Source organism: Plectropomus leopardus, chromosome 17 (assembly GCF_008729295.1).
Source record: "Plectropomus leopardus isolate mb chromosome 17, YSFRI_Pleo_2.0, whole genome shotgun sequence".
NCBI lineage: Eukaryota > Metazoa > Chordata > Actinopteri > Perciformes > Serranidae > Plectropomus > Plectropomus leopardus.
The window spans coordinates 30,409,636-30,425,015 of record NC_056479.1 but is presented as its reverse complement, the minus strand read 5'-3'; the positions used below and the strand labels follow the sequence as shown (position 1 = coordinate 30,425,015).

General features: G+C 35.7%; 1 protein-coding gene across 1 annotated transcript in view; it reads right to left on the bottom strand.

Moving 5' to 3' along the window:
- The window catches only part of pih1d1 (PIH1 domain containing 1), a 16,449-nt gene extending 8,719 nt beyond the window's left edge, over window positions 1-7,730 (bottom strand). The window contains exons 1-4 of the mRNA XM_042505763.1: window positions 7,619-7,730; window positions 5,465-5,551; window positions 3,029-3,086; window positions 2,745-2,933 (exon numbers count right to left, since the gene is read on the bottom strand). Coding sequence (XP_042361697.1) covers window positions 2,745-2,933; window positions 3,029-3,086; window positions 5,465-5,545 — 328 coding nt within the window. The 5' untranslated portion in view covers window positions 5,546-5,551; window positions 7,619-7,730. The remainder of the gene's footprint in view (window positions 1-2,744; window positions 2,934-3,028; window positions 3,087-5,464; window positions 5,552-7,618) is intronic.
- Between the last annotated feature and the right edge of the window lie 7,650 nt (window positions 7,731-15,380).

Here is a 15,380-nt window from a genome sequence, read left to right as displayed (position 1 = left end):
TCTCTGAGGTCAGTGTAAGTCTTTCAGAAAAAAGAACATGAACACGTTGGGATAAACATGCTGGATGCTAAATTTCTGGCATCTGTCCCTTTGGCGTGTTCTTTTTGTGTGCAGTGGTGCGTTATTGCCTCCAGGTGCACGAATGATTACTGTGATTTAAACAGGGATGTGTCTTCACTTGTGTCTTAAACCATCTGTGCCAGAAGTTTGACATCATGTTTGAAGATTTGAGCCCACAGGCCTCGACAGAGGGGAGGCGTTCCCACAAAGCTTTTACTTGTCCTGCAGTACTACAATGTTTATTTATTACTGTAAATCACCAGGAAGGCTGCTGCCACAGAAAGCATCAATACGAACATCACAAAGTGTGTTATAACAGGCAAAATGTCTACCATAACTTATATTTTTAGCTGTGATATATATCATCACACTGTAACAGTTTTTCACACTGACTCTGAATACACAGTTACGCCCAAGAGGGACACAACTGTGACGTCTTTTTCTTAAATATTTGGACAATTAATCTTTTTCTGTTTTATTGTTCTGAGTTGCACTGGGACCAAAAACATGTAAAAGGGTTCTGGATTGCTTTGTCTCCACAAAATCAGTCAATTTCTATAACAAGTTCATCTGTTCATCCTCTCAGTTTGTGTCGTTGATATGTAAACAATGTCCATTTCTCCCATTTCTCTTGACATTTTTCCTCTTGAGTTCTTATTCTGTAGGTTAATTGTTCCATGTTATATATTTCAGCCACAATTTCCAGCCATTCCTCTTGTGCAGGTGGTGGTTCAGCTTTAAACCATTTCCTCGTAATGGCCTTTTTACAGGCTGCCAACAGGATTTTTAACAAGTATTTATCTTCCCTTAATATAGTATCAGCTGCGAAACAACCAAAATACAACACTGTACACGATTTAGATGCATCATAGCCCAGAATCTTGACAATAGTCACGTGAACATCTCCCCAAAACTGCCAAATTCCAGTACAGAGATATAATATATGTGAGTGAGTGATTTGCATTCACTACTCCACACTGTCTCCAACATGGTTGTGATATATACTGATATTTACTCCTAACGTTGGGTGTAATAAAATATCTAATTACATTGCCAACAATGTTCTCTCCAAGCACGTGAGGATGTAGTAGATTGTTGTGTTTTCCAAATATTCAACCAATCGTCTTCTGAAACATTTATTCCTAATTCTTTCTCCCATTTGTGCTTTATATATATTGTATTCCCTCTTTTCTCCATTAAATGTTGGTATATAGTAGATATTATTCTGTATTTCTTTGAATGGTAGACTCAAATTATTGTTCTAACTATTCCATTTTTATCTAAATTCACGCTATGTTTTATTCTTCTGTCAAAATAATCCCTTAATTGCAAATATCTGAAAAGATCCTGATTGTTTAATCTGTAATCTTGTTTCAGATCCTGAAAACTTAAAACCTTTCCATCTTTCATAATTGTACATAATGCTGTTATACCATTAGGAATCCGTTGTTTAAACCTCTCGTCAAGAGTAGTTGGGGTAAAATGTTTATCATAGGCTATCCGTCTAAGTAGACTGAGTTCCTGTTCTCGGCTGTGTTTTCTTACCAACTTAAACCACAGTTCTAAAGTAAATCCAGTTACGGCATTTAGTTGTTCAAGCAGGTCCATTGCTGTCTCTCTGTCTGCAATGAAACTTTGAATTTCACGCCCTTGTAGATATCGTTCTAGGCTTTCCATTTTGCTTCATAATCCCTAGCACACCAGCAGATTAATGGTCTAATGCACTGGGATTTTTATGAACTGTTGCTTGATATAAAACGCTGCCTGCATGCAGGATTTTTGGGGACAGCAGGTCAAAGTTGCACTGCGCGACAATGAAATGGAGGAATAAAAAAAACTTTTCAGGTTATAATTGTAACTGTTTAAATTGTGGAAAGGAATATCAGTGAAACTATGAATTAAGCTAAAATGAAAAAATATGATTTTCTCAAGGGACAGGGATGAAGAGGGGGTTTGACCATCACCAGCTGTTTACAGGGGATACTGTTCATTTATTTGGTTACTTAATATTTATTTTATCTTTCTGTAAATAATAATGTAAAACTTTTGATGTTTAATTTTGGGGTACGTGTGTATGCATTAAGAAGGGATCAGATTAAATAAATTTGTACTTCTCTCTCCTTTTTCTATATATAAACCAAGTCATCATGTGTTTGACAATTGTTCTGCTTTGTGTTTTTTTATCTGTAAACATTTTTTTCTCTCTGCTTGTTTGTAAAATTATTTCTCTATTTTCTATCCTAACCCTGAGATATATTTGATGTTTTAAATATGGCCTTGACATCACTTTATTCTCCCTGTAATTAATTGTTTTACTACCCAAGTGATTCGGATGTGGAACCTCATTTGCCACCGTAGCGTTCGTCAGCCTTTTGTTGTGCATTATGTATGACTACAGGTGTAGTTTTGAAGATTCAAATAGGATCGAAATGTTGTCTTAAATAAACTTGTGTGGCACAGAGTGAGAGTGCAGGCGATACCTTTTTTCTCACGTACACATTTTAGGGAATGTCATCCATATTTTCAACATAGACCCGTCTGTGCACGCCTGCCTATGTAGGCCAATCTTAATTTCTGAATAACTCGCCCTTTAAAGGTTCTGCATGTAAAGTTATAAATATATTCATAGTTTTTTTTTTATTGCCAATGGGTGAACAGGATGTAATGTAACTTTGGTCACGTACTGTTGTCGACTTCTGTGTGTGGCTCGCCGAGGCTCATGGGAACTCTGTAGCCGCTGGGATCTTCTGACTGGAGCAGCTCCAACAGCTCCTCTCTGGAGAGCTCTGGTGGCAGCGGGACGGAGTTCGACTGACAGATGTTGACGAAGACCTTCTGCTTGTCTGGCTCTGAGAGAGTCTTCACACACATGCCTGAGAGAAAGAAAAAAGAGACCAACAAATGAAGGTGATTACAAAACACATACAAGAAATCAGATCTGCGATCAAGCTGAGGTGCAGCTTCTTACCAGGTTGTGGTCGTATTACTTTGGAGTCTGGATTTTCAGTATGTATCTGTCCCATCGTCTAGAAAGATAACAAGCAGTTTATTTTACCCTTAAGACTTAGACTTAGGACGGTTTGGTGCATTTTACACACTTTTCAGTCTTCAGTTTCAGTTTTTGCAGCTCAGCTCCTACAATAAGTCTAAAATACACTGTGGAAACTAAATAGTTACATTCAGACTGTTCAGGTCCAAAAATGCTCCATTGAAACCCATTCAAACTGACATTTTTGATCCCACAGCCATCAGAGCAGAAAAACAGGACTTGTATTATTTCTGGGTGTCATTCTGGGCTTTTGACTCTGAATTTGTCATTTTCACTATTTTCCACCCGATGAGGTCATTTTGACCATATTTGGCATATGGAGGAAATACAAATATTAAAGGGTTACAATTCTGAAAATTAATGAATATTTGATATTCATGATTAGGACTGATGTTGGTTAAAAAAAATAAACTCAATAAAAGCAAAAAATCATACTATGGTATAATATTTTTAAAGCTTGATTTTGAAAAATGCATTTTGTGTGCAGAGCAAGTGTGATATTATAGCAGGCTGTAAGGGTTAAGTTTACAAATGTTTTGCAGACCCATAAGACAGTTTTACACATATTTAACTACATAAAAAGAAAAATGCTTGAGTTTCAAACTGTTTATATAAAGCAAGGGTGCTAAAAAAGTGGCAAAGGAAATTAAAGCTTTGTTAGAAAAAAGAAATGCGCACTAATGATCTGAGGATGACGAGGCAGAGTGAACCAGATAAAAGGTCAACAGTGTGGGAGAGATTTCTGCATGAAGTATTATCTTTTTTTAGTCTTATTATTTCCAGTAAATCACACTCCAGAGACAAAAGAAATGACCCAACAAGTTCCCTGGCTGCATTTTAACCTTGCTGGACCAGAAGTTATTTCATGATTCATGATCAAAAGTAAACTATATAAAAGTTTAAGTAGAAAAGGCTGTTTTGTTCTTGAGCTTCATCTAAAAAACAAACATGGGCTGTTTCTGTGGCATGTCACAGGCACTCTGTGTTTACAGGAAGACCTGGTTACGAAATCCTTCATGCAGCTCACTCTCAGGCGAAATGGATCCTGGAGAGCCACAGAGCAAACATTTCTGCTCAACATCTATCTTTATATCATCTTACAGACTGAAAGAGAAGTCAGGTTCCAAACGCCACGAAGATAGTTTTCATCTTGTGCCCCATCATGAATGAAGCAAACCCTCTATCGATTTATCCTTTACAGGAATAGTTTGACATTTTGGGAAATGTATTCATTTGTTTCTTGCTGACAGTTGGGTGAGAAGATTGAGAACTCAGACATGGAGCAAATAAACAAATTTAGCGACATCGGGGTTCCCATACATTTTTCTCGGGCTGTCAGTGTCAACACGATAATTTAAATTGCTGGCCGACATTTCTGTCTTCAGGAGGCTGTCGGCTGATGCAAATCATTATTATATATTTTGGTCGGATGGTTTATATCAATGCAATATTCTAAACTCCAGGAGCATGAAAAACAACTACAACTCACTCACTCAACTTATGAATAGACATAGTTCATCAGATATATTTTACAGAGAAATTTAAATATTCCCTCATATTACAGCAAGATCATTTCACCAATACATGACTTTATACCTGATAAAACCAGCGCTGCCAACCATGTCATGCAAGCTTCTCAGTGAGGGGGCAGAATAATGCTGGAAAGTTAGGCTAAATTTTGCAGATGAAAAACCAGCATGGTCATTTCTATAGGAGGTCCCTTCATCTCTGACCTCCACCAGATATCTGAATGAAAATGTTTTTTTTCAGATATGCATGTGCCCCTTTATGCTGGTCCCATGCTGTCATTTGATTCCTGATCAAGATGATCTGCTAAGAACTGTGTTGAATTGTAAAAGTGGACTTCACAAAGTAATGGAATTGAAAAAATGTCCGCTTTAATTTTATTCGAACGATCGTATCGCTTTGCACATATAATTTTCAAGAACAAGCTTTATAAAACATTATTAATATACACTAATATTATTTTTTACTTTCATTGAGTTTTTTTTTTTTTTTATTTAAAGCTTTGATGGCTGTGGGATCAAAAATTGTAGTTTAAATGGGTTTCAGTGGCACATTTTTTGCACTTAACAGCATGAATGTATGAATGAATGGAAGCATCGTCCTATCAAATAAATAAATTCAAATTCGACATGGTGATCTCCATAGACGAGGACCTGCTCCGTATGTAGATATAAACATCTCATTCTAAGGTAACAAAAACACAGTGATTCTCATTTTCAGGTGATTTTACACTTAAGAAAAGACACTTTTATGAGTATTATGTTCCATTTCTGACTCTATATCCTAAGCAGTGGACCTTTAACCTAATTCACTTGAAAGTATTGTTACCTGTAACAGTAGCTGTTGGTACAGCTCCTCCTGCTGCTGTAACTCCAGCTCAGAGTTGAGGAGAGAGGAGTCTGTCGTCATAGCTACCTGCAAAAAAATCAGTTTTTTTTAATCAATAAATAACTTTCATTACCAATAATCTGAAGTTCATGTGTAAAACTACAGAAATTTTTGGCAAGCGCTTTTAACATTTAATCAGTTGTGGTAATAGTAATTATTGATATCAACAGTTGCTTTATGACCACACAGAATATAATTTTAACTCGTCAAAACAATAGTTTTGATTTGTCAAAAAGTCCACTGAAGAAAACTAAATCACTTGTCAGCCCTACTGATTAAATGTTCAAGGGGCTTGCCATAGGGAATGTCCCTTAATGCCCCTTTTCTTGCAAATGCTGTTTGGCTTGTTTTTTAAGATAATTTTACTTTTTACTTTCTACTAACTTCTTGCAAATTTTTGGGCCATCTCTTGATTAGTTGCTTGTATCTTCTTCCCTCGTTTTTGACAGAAAGCAAGCAAATTTGATTCGTATTCAAAGGGTTGAAGGGAATGTTAGAGTACACAAGGTAAATAATTGGGTAATTTATTTTTTGATGATTTGAATACTACAGGGGGTATACTATGAAGCAAGATGAACAAAGCCACTTTTGACACTTAGAAATGATTGATTGTGTGCCACCTGCTTCTGCCGTTGTAGAATATTAAACTGTATCACAGCACAAAGTAACACTGCTGCTTCAATTCAGAATAGAGCTGACAGAAAATGATGTATAGTGAATGTGCAAGTTAATATGGGCGATCTAATTAGGCTGTTGTGTCGCTCCGTTATTTCTAATGTGACAGCTGATCAGTCTGCAGCTCAGCAGATTTAAATATTATAATCAATAATCGTATTTAAGTCAGACACTGTCCCGTAATGACGGAAACTATTAATCACTTCAGCTTTTGGACAAATCAAAGTAAAATTAATTTTATAGACTGAATAATATCTGTGATAAATACAAACACACATATCTATCAGCTGTTATATAACAGCGGAGTAAAAACAGACTTCAGCTAATCAGAATTAAGCATATAAAAATAATAAGTGGGGACTGTATTGTATGATATGAAGGAATTATATCACATTTAATGTGAAATTAAATCATTCAAGCTTCTTTTAGAGCCACTGAGGACAAACTGAGCAGAAAACACCACACACACACACACATACAAACACACACACACACACACACACACACACACACACAAACATACATTCAGTCGTTCAGTCAGAGCCACAACCAGCATCTCTGATGAACTGCAGGCTCCTATGGGGGAAAAACAAAAGCTTTGCAATGCATAATGATAACTGCGCGGCTTAGTAAGGAGGCATTTGTGTAACATTACGGCTCATCAAGTAATGTACGAAATGTACGAAATGTGTTATTAACGTTTTCGGTTCATATGATGACACTGATTATGAGTGACGCTCTTTGAGGAAGATGTGAAGGACGCTTTTCAGCTGATTTTAAGCTGAACCTCTGACCATAACCTGCTGCACACCAGATTAAGTTTGACACATAATAAGTTACCATGGTGATCAAAAGCGAGCCACCGTCGTTCCTGGATTTGAACTCAACAAACCTCGCCAAGGCACTCATGTCTTCGTAGTACAGTTTCTCTTCAACACGCGTGTGCAAACATATCTACGTTAAAGTTAACATTAAATCAAGTTAATTAAGGTTACATGTCACTGAACTAAAGTGACATTTTCACAATAAAACAGAATCAACAGGTGGATAAGATTTCCGTGTTTTTCCTCACAGAAACCGGACACCTGCGTGGACGCTAGCTGTCAGTCAGCTAACTAGCTTCAGTTTGCGTGTTTTTTTAGTCCAGAAAAGGTCGTTTTTCTATCACAGATCACCAATACGCACATAAACCGACAGAAACTAACGTTAAAGTTTAGTGAATGTTTGGTGAAGGCGGTTGTCTTGGTTACATGTTGTCTCGTGAGGTGTTCCTGTCCACGGCAGTTAGCTTCGCTTTAGCTTCCTAGCAGAGCATGCTAACCGACTAGCTTCGCGCTTTGTTTTTTCAAATTAAATTAATTTCCTCTCTGCTGTGTTTACTCTGTGTTTAATGTGTGTGTGTGTTTCATGTTTGTTTACCGTGTTTATCTCCTGTACACACGTAAATAAAGCCGTGTTTACCTCTCCTCCGGTTAGCGCTGTGCACTGTCGCGCGCCGCTGTTTGACTCAGCAGCTCTACGTCACTTCACTTCCGATACGGGATTTTCGAAATAAAAGCGCCATGAATCCGTTATCAGCTGACACAATAAGAGCCTCGAGCTCGGTCTCTCTTTATTAACTGATCTTTGGAAAATAATTGAGTTTAATATATTTGAATGCTTTACTTGTTTCAAAACCGGTTTTACAGGCTTATATTGCTACTTTTTCTAAACAAGAAAAATAGTCAAATTATGGGTTTCTTCTCAAAATGCACTCATAAATCATTTAAAAATAATGACATTAAAAATAATAAAATTAAAAAATAAAAAGACTTGGATACTATTTTATGTGTTTTTTTTTGTCCAATCCAATGTAGAGAATGCTTAATGCAAAAAAACACCTAAATGTGAAAATTAAAATAAATGTTTTTCACATACTTTTGTTCAACAAAAAAATGGCAGATTTTTTAAATATAATTAACTTCTTGCTTTGAGACACACACACTTACAGACATGTATGTATGTAAAAAACTAACTAAAATCACACCATTTGTCATAGCCAGAAACTGTGCTTTAAAAAAAAAACAAAATAAGGAACTTTCTGCGCTCATTTAGTGGCCCAGAATTCCTAATGGCTGGCCTGCCTGTTGTGTGTCTCCATGTGCTGCTCATTATTCTGTTCCCATCCTTTATATCACCCCAAGAAATGTGCAAATTTAAAAGTATAATGTAACTTTTTCTTCTGCAAAATAGGGCTTTTGTTTCCATTTCTGTCTCCTCTTTTTTCGGGCAGAACAATTCATTCCTGGGTGACAAAGCTCTGTTATCAGCCTGATGAATATCCTCGTGGGCTTAAAATCCATCTGCCTGCGGCTCTGCACGCAGTGTCGCGACATTATGGCAGCAGTTAGACGTGTCTTTGTAACTGACTGTCATCCATCAAGCTTTAACTGTTATGTTATCATTTGTAGTTTTCCAAAAATGTCGAATTTCAAAAGTCAGTTATGTCTCTTTCATTGTCAGGGGTCGCGGGGGTGCTGGAGCCGATCCCAGCTGAGGGCGAGAGGTGGGTTACACCCTGGAGACATCAGCCGACCACCAGTCAACAGGCTGAAACTGGCTGACAGAGACATTTTCACCAACCCGCAATTTAGGGCCCATTTGACTGGCAACAGTTGTCGCATGAAACATTAAACTTTTTAAAGTTTTTTCTTGTCAACTTGCTCATTGCCTTCTCTCTTTTTTTAAGCCATTTAGCTGATTTGTTCAGGTTTAAAAGGGTTAACAGCTGATTGTTTGGAGGCCCTGAGGATTCAGTGACCTGCAAACTGAGAGAAAAACATGCAAAAAAAAAAAAACACAATTTAAAAAAAAAAAACAACCGACACACATGAATGGCATTATGAGAAAAACAAGCAACAACCTCCGAGGGTGGAAAAGGAAGTGATTACCTGCCAAAAATTAACTGCAGCAATTCCTCTAAAGACCAACTTCAGAGCACAAGAAACGTGTGTGCAGCCTGGTGAATTCACGATTGCAGTTCTTTAGATTTAAAGGAATAGTTTGAGATTTTGGGGAATTATTTGGTGTTTTACTGCTAAAGACAAAATGTTCTTTAATGGAGGGTTGTGTGAGAATCGCTGTGCATTCGATATTCAGGCACCAAAATGAGTTGCAGTGGGTTGTGGTCAAACATTATGTGATTTTCAGAGCAGAACTGCACATGGATATTAGTCACAGTTGTAATTTGAACTTTGCTGCCTTGGAGAAGGTTCTGCTAGCATGTGTTGACCGAAGCAGTTGGAGGCTTTTTAATAAAACTGCCAGGAAATGTCCTGAGGCCCGGACCTGGCTCTCAGCCCAGAGGCACTGAGACACAGGGACAATTGTTAGGGGGTAATTAGTCATTACTGTCCTTTTCTCTGCTGCTGAAGCTCTGCAGCTCTGAGTGCACTGCAGAGTGTTTGCGCTGCACGTCACTTCTGGGAAATAACCAACTGAAATAACAAGCTCATGTCTGTCCCACTTCCAGAGCAATTTTTTGGGACTGATGCCCAGAGAAGGCTGTCAGCTGCTGGTTAAGTGGGGAGACTTTAACAAGCTGATAATCAAGCTGCACAATTGTGTTTTTGTCTACTCCAGGTCCTTAAATAAATTGGATTTCACTGCATGTGCATGTCTGTCTGCAGCTGCAGTAGGTTTAGTTATAAAGAGTTTAACCATAATTAACTTTTTTTTAAAGAAGTGAAAGAAACTGAAACTATTTCACCAGAAGACAAGTGTGTTAAGTGGAGGCCGTTAAAGCCGCTCCAATCAACATTTTTATTTATTTATCTGTCTATAACTTATTCTATTTATTGATTCACGATTGTGTTTTGGGAAGTCCCCTAAAACAGCTCCAATTAGTATATATTTGAGAAAAAAAAAAATTCNAGGCCGTTAAAGCCGCTCCAATCAACATTTTTATTTATTTATCTGTCTATAACTTATTCTATTTATTGATTCACGATTGTGTTTTGGGAAGTCCCCTAAAACAGCTCCAATTAGTATATATTTGAGAAAAAAAAAAATTCTATTTTTATTATTCATTTATTCATTATTGATTTGAAATTATGTTTAGGGCACTCCCTAAAACCAGCTTCAATCAATATTTTTTTTAAAATAAAAGTTATTTGTTTTTGTATTATTTATATATTCATTATTGATTTATGTATTTAGTTATTTAAATTGTGTTTAGGGCAGTCCCTTAAAGCAGCTTCAATCAATATTTTTTAAAAAATTAAAATTAAAAAAATATTAATTAAAAAATCAAAAATAAAATGTATTTGTATTTGTATTTTTTTATGTATTTATTTATCAATTTATTGGCTTAAAACTGTGTTTTAAGCCAATAAATTATTATTGATAAAGTGAAACAATCAAAGTAACAATAATAATAATAATGAATGATAATATTTTCAACATTGGTATAACATTCACATTATGCCATGATATTGATATTGTTGATGATTTTCTTTTTTTGCTACCGTGGCGCCGCACACCTCCATACACAACATAATGTGTACAACCATAACAATACATTTCTTTACATTTTGACATAATAAATACATTGCAAAAAATACCACACGGGTGAAATAATGCGGACGCCAGGCGTCGCTTAGATATTCAGTTTACTATTCACAACATAACGGAGTACACTTATCTCTGAAATATGCTGCAAACATGATAAATATATAACAATCTTTCTTTCCTAAACATATGCTATGACTCCTCGTACTCAGGGACGTCTCATGGACAATTTTGAGGCGGTTAGACCTCAGCAGACGGAGGCTGAGTGGAAACTAACTGGACAATTTTAAGTGGACGACATAACTTTCCATGGAAGTCAAGATGCTTTGCGAAATAATCAAAAGTAAGAGCACAAAACAATGCAATGCAGAGGCGCCCTTCTGGCAGAAAATACGGTGAATTGTTTATTACTGCGCGAAAATGCTTAAAGATGACTGTTGAAATTTATAATGATATAAACAAATCCACTTGGAAATATTAAGAGTTGAAACGGTGTCTATTTTCACTTTGACCCTTTGAAACCCGAAGAAACTGGCTTGGTTTCTTTCAAAAACATGGAAAGAAAACAATAAGCAATGACAGTAGCGGCCCACTGAAATAACACGCAGGACGCAGAGAGCTTTGACTGGTGTTGTTTTAATCGTCTCCTCTCCTCTCACCACTGGCTTCCCACACTTTCTGTCACCTTATGACACCGTGAAAACTATGAAAACTGACAAAAATGCAAATGCTGTGGTGTTATATCTCAGAAAATAATACATAAATCGTGTTCACATTTTTAACTTAATAAACAATCATTTTTAGTAAACTCACATAATGAATTTTACATGAAATAATCCGTTTTAAACAGTAATGAATTGCAGCTCATATGTAAATAAAAAATAATAACAAATTCTCTTGTCTTAAATCAATGAAACACTCGTTTCACAAGGAATACACCATTAGTCTCATCATACCTCCTTCTGCTTGAGCTCAGCCTGCTGCAGCCTGTCTTCCGCACACACCTCGCGGTAACACTCCTTACACAAGATATACAAAACACAAAAAAACGCGAAGCGAACCACAATAAAATAACTTTCTACAAGTTCCAACACAGCATACAAGAAGTAAATAGTTCGTTTGCATGTTTTACCAGCTCTGAAGCAACGTGAGCATGTTGTTTTCTGAGCCGGGAGCAAGAAGTCAGGCTTCGCAAAACAGGAAGTAGCGAAGTACGAGCGGCGCTCTTCAAAATAAAAGCACAAAAATAAAGTGGCAGAACTAAATATCATAAACAAAATTCACTGCCATTTACAGACAGAAGAAGCCATAAAAAAATAGCAAGGAATTTGTAAAAAAAAAAAAAAAAAAAAAAAAAAGAAAATTTGCAAGACAACCTGCCCACCCCCACCCCCACCCCCAAAAAAACAAAAAAAGAAACAGAAAGTTTAAAAAAATAAACAACAAAATGACCTGTGAAAAAAGTGCTTAGATATTATCATTTTAAATATGTAATTATGATGAGCTTTTTTCTTTTTTCCGTTAACATTTTTTTCTTTTCTTTCTTTTTTTTAATTTTAAAAATAATTTCCTAAATCTACAGATTTTTTTGCAATTTGTGGAATATTTCTGACCAAGTTGCTCATTATTTTTTTTCCCTCATGTTTTTGATAGAAATCAATCTGCTCACGGTCTTGGAAAGCGTCTAAAAATTACACAAGAAAAGTGATGTGGTTCCAGGTTTCAAAGGGTTTTCAAAGGCTTAAAAAGGAGTTATTTCAGTAATTTGTGACCTCACTCTTTACCTATAGGCTCCATCTACCGAAATTTCTCTTAACCACTAAGATTATTTCTGCCTTTAGGGCAGCTCCTCACCGTCCTTACACTTCAGTCTGGACATTATTACTCAACACTAAGTGAATTTACAAGAATCCAAGTTGAGTGCATAAAACCACAGCACCATTATTTAACTGGATCTTAAAAAAACAAGCGGAGCACCATGTTTGCTGAATGGTTACACATGGATGAAATATGAATGCATTCAAAGACTAAAAGCACCAAATAAGCAGGACGAGACTGAATATTAGAAATTATTCCAAAAATAATGAGAAGCAGATGGGATTAAAACACAAAATAAAACACTTACAATTATGAAATGCTCCGAAAAAGGAACCGCTAAGATAATAAAAATGCTTCTGGAAGGCAGAAAATACAGTTAATTTATATCAGATGGAACCATTTATACACGTCTGAAGAACATACTGTATATGTGAGTGGATCCTCTGTTTCCAATATTTAAAACAGACTGAAGGACTTATATTTATTTAGCTTATCTGGAGGTGAAGTGGCCAGAATAATACATTTTCACATCTGTATCTTTTCACAGCTTATATGTATATTAATATATTAAAAAATGGTTAAGATGCTGTTAAGTGGGCTGTTTTTTTAATCACATTTTAAAAAACCTGAGCTACCAAAATATACCACTCTGCTGCTCGCTGTCTCAGTGTTACACAAAGGAAACATCTTCGTAACTCACATTTAAAACCATAATAATACCAATACATTTCCAGGACTTTTCCAAGACTTAAAGGCAATTTTTAAAAACCAGACATAATCTGAAACAACAACCAATACTTCTTTTTGGTCCCTTTTCATTACTATATAACTGCCTTTGTAAATATATTTATTAAATAAATAATGAATTTAAAACAGAATTCAAACTTAACATTTAAACATAAGTTAGGGACTGTTGGTTATTATACTAAACAATTTCAGCAATTTTTGGGTCCTTGAAAATGTTTTTGAAATTTTTAAAGAAACATTTTTTGGTGATTTTGGTTTTTTTTTATTAAAAAGTTTTTGGCAACTTTTACAGACAAGACTTTTTGGGTGATTTTTTTCAAATAAATCTTAAAATGTATTTTGCTGATTATTTTTTTCTTAAGAAATTTTTAAAGAAAAAAATGGCTTTGTAATTTTTTCAAATGAAAATATTTGGGGTGATTTTTGAAGAAAACCCATCTTCCAAATCCACGGCCCCTGAACACATTTTCTTTAAAAATCACCAAAAATGACACTATTCATAACAGCCAGAAACTGTAAAACAAAAAATATCGTTGGATTTTCAAATGTCCGACAGTCCTTGAACACGTTATGCATTACCATATAGGTTTTTGGAACAAAATTCCAGGACTTTTCTTAAATCTTCAGTGTATATTTACCTTTCCAAAACTCCTCAGGGCCTAAAAATTGCTATTTGCAAATTCCATGACTTTTAGTTTTTTCTGACCACACAAACACAGTTTAAATCTGCAAATAGCTCAGTGAGTAAAAAAACAACTTACAATTTTAAAAGCTAAAGCAGTCTCAAGCATTTCCTATCTTCACAAAATGTGCAGTTTACTTCACATGCACATTTTTCACTATGACTTTAGACAGTTTGACTGGATTGAGGAGTAAACTAATTTTATCACTTGACATTAAGGCTGTAATGTTACTTATTTTTCTTTATCCATACTGAATATATATAACCATGAGTGGAATAATTTAACATGCACATTAACAGATTCTCTCCATGCAGTCCTCCCTGTGTGAATGCCAGTGTTGCCTGTGTATCACATCACATTTTTTCATGCATCAAACACAAACACATGACTCCAATAGTATTTAGCTTCACAACTGGCAAATTTTACAGGCATTGCAGCAAACAAACAGCTGTGCACACATGTAAGAGCTCAACAAGTCCTCCAACTGGCGACCACACAGGTTGTTTGTTACCATAACTGGTCACAGTTTTAAACACATAGTTGACATTTGCACCAAAACTACTTGGTTGGGTTTAGAAAAACTATTGTGGCTTGGGTTAAAATAAGTGCTTTGCTATGTAATATAACCCTTTGAAACCTTAATTGCATTTGGATGCCTTTTGCAAGCTTTGAAAAATGAGGAAACTGGTTTGATTGATTGATTTATTTCCCAAAAACATGGGGGAAAAAGGCAGTCAGCAACTTGGCATGAAACATTTCGCAAATTATGAAAAAAAAATATGAAAATGAGTTCAGCCAAGAAAGAGAGATAAAGAGGGAAAATCGTTTTTAAAATGATCAAATATTTAGGGATTTTTTTAAAACTAACTATGTCATAAAGGTTACAGAAAAAATATATTTTTTAAAATTTCAGGTAATTTTCGTGGAACTTTTCTTTTTCCTTTTTTTTGGCTACTTTTTGGGTAATTTCTTGTTCAGTTGCTGTAGCCTTCCCTCCACATTTTTGTGAGAAAAGCCATTTGCCGTGGTTTCAAAAGGTTAACCTACACGTCAGTTGATTACATATGTCACATGATGCTGCTTTGGTTAATAACTAATGTCTACTTTTGGTTTTGCCTGAGACATAAACAGCTGTCTCCTGGATGAAAGTCATGTGTTTGTTTGACCCGTCCATCCACCCTGACCTTCTCTGAACAAGGACTTTGCCACTCTTCATACAACGTCTCCTAACGTTCTCCTTTGCTCCCGTCAATTTGTACCTCCACTAAAGGTTGTCACCTAACAATAAAAAAAACATGGGTTGTAATATGGTTGCTATGACGATGGCAGTCAGTAGCTCATCAAATTCTGGCTACTTTTTTGCTATATTTTCCTATTTTTTTGAC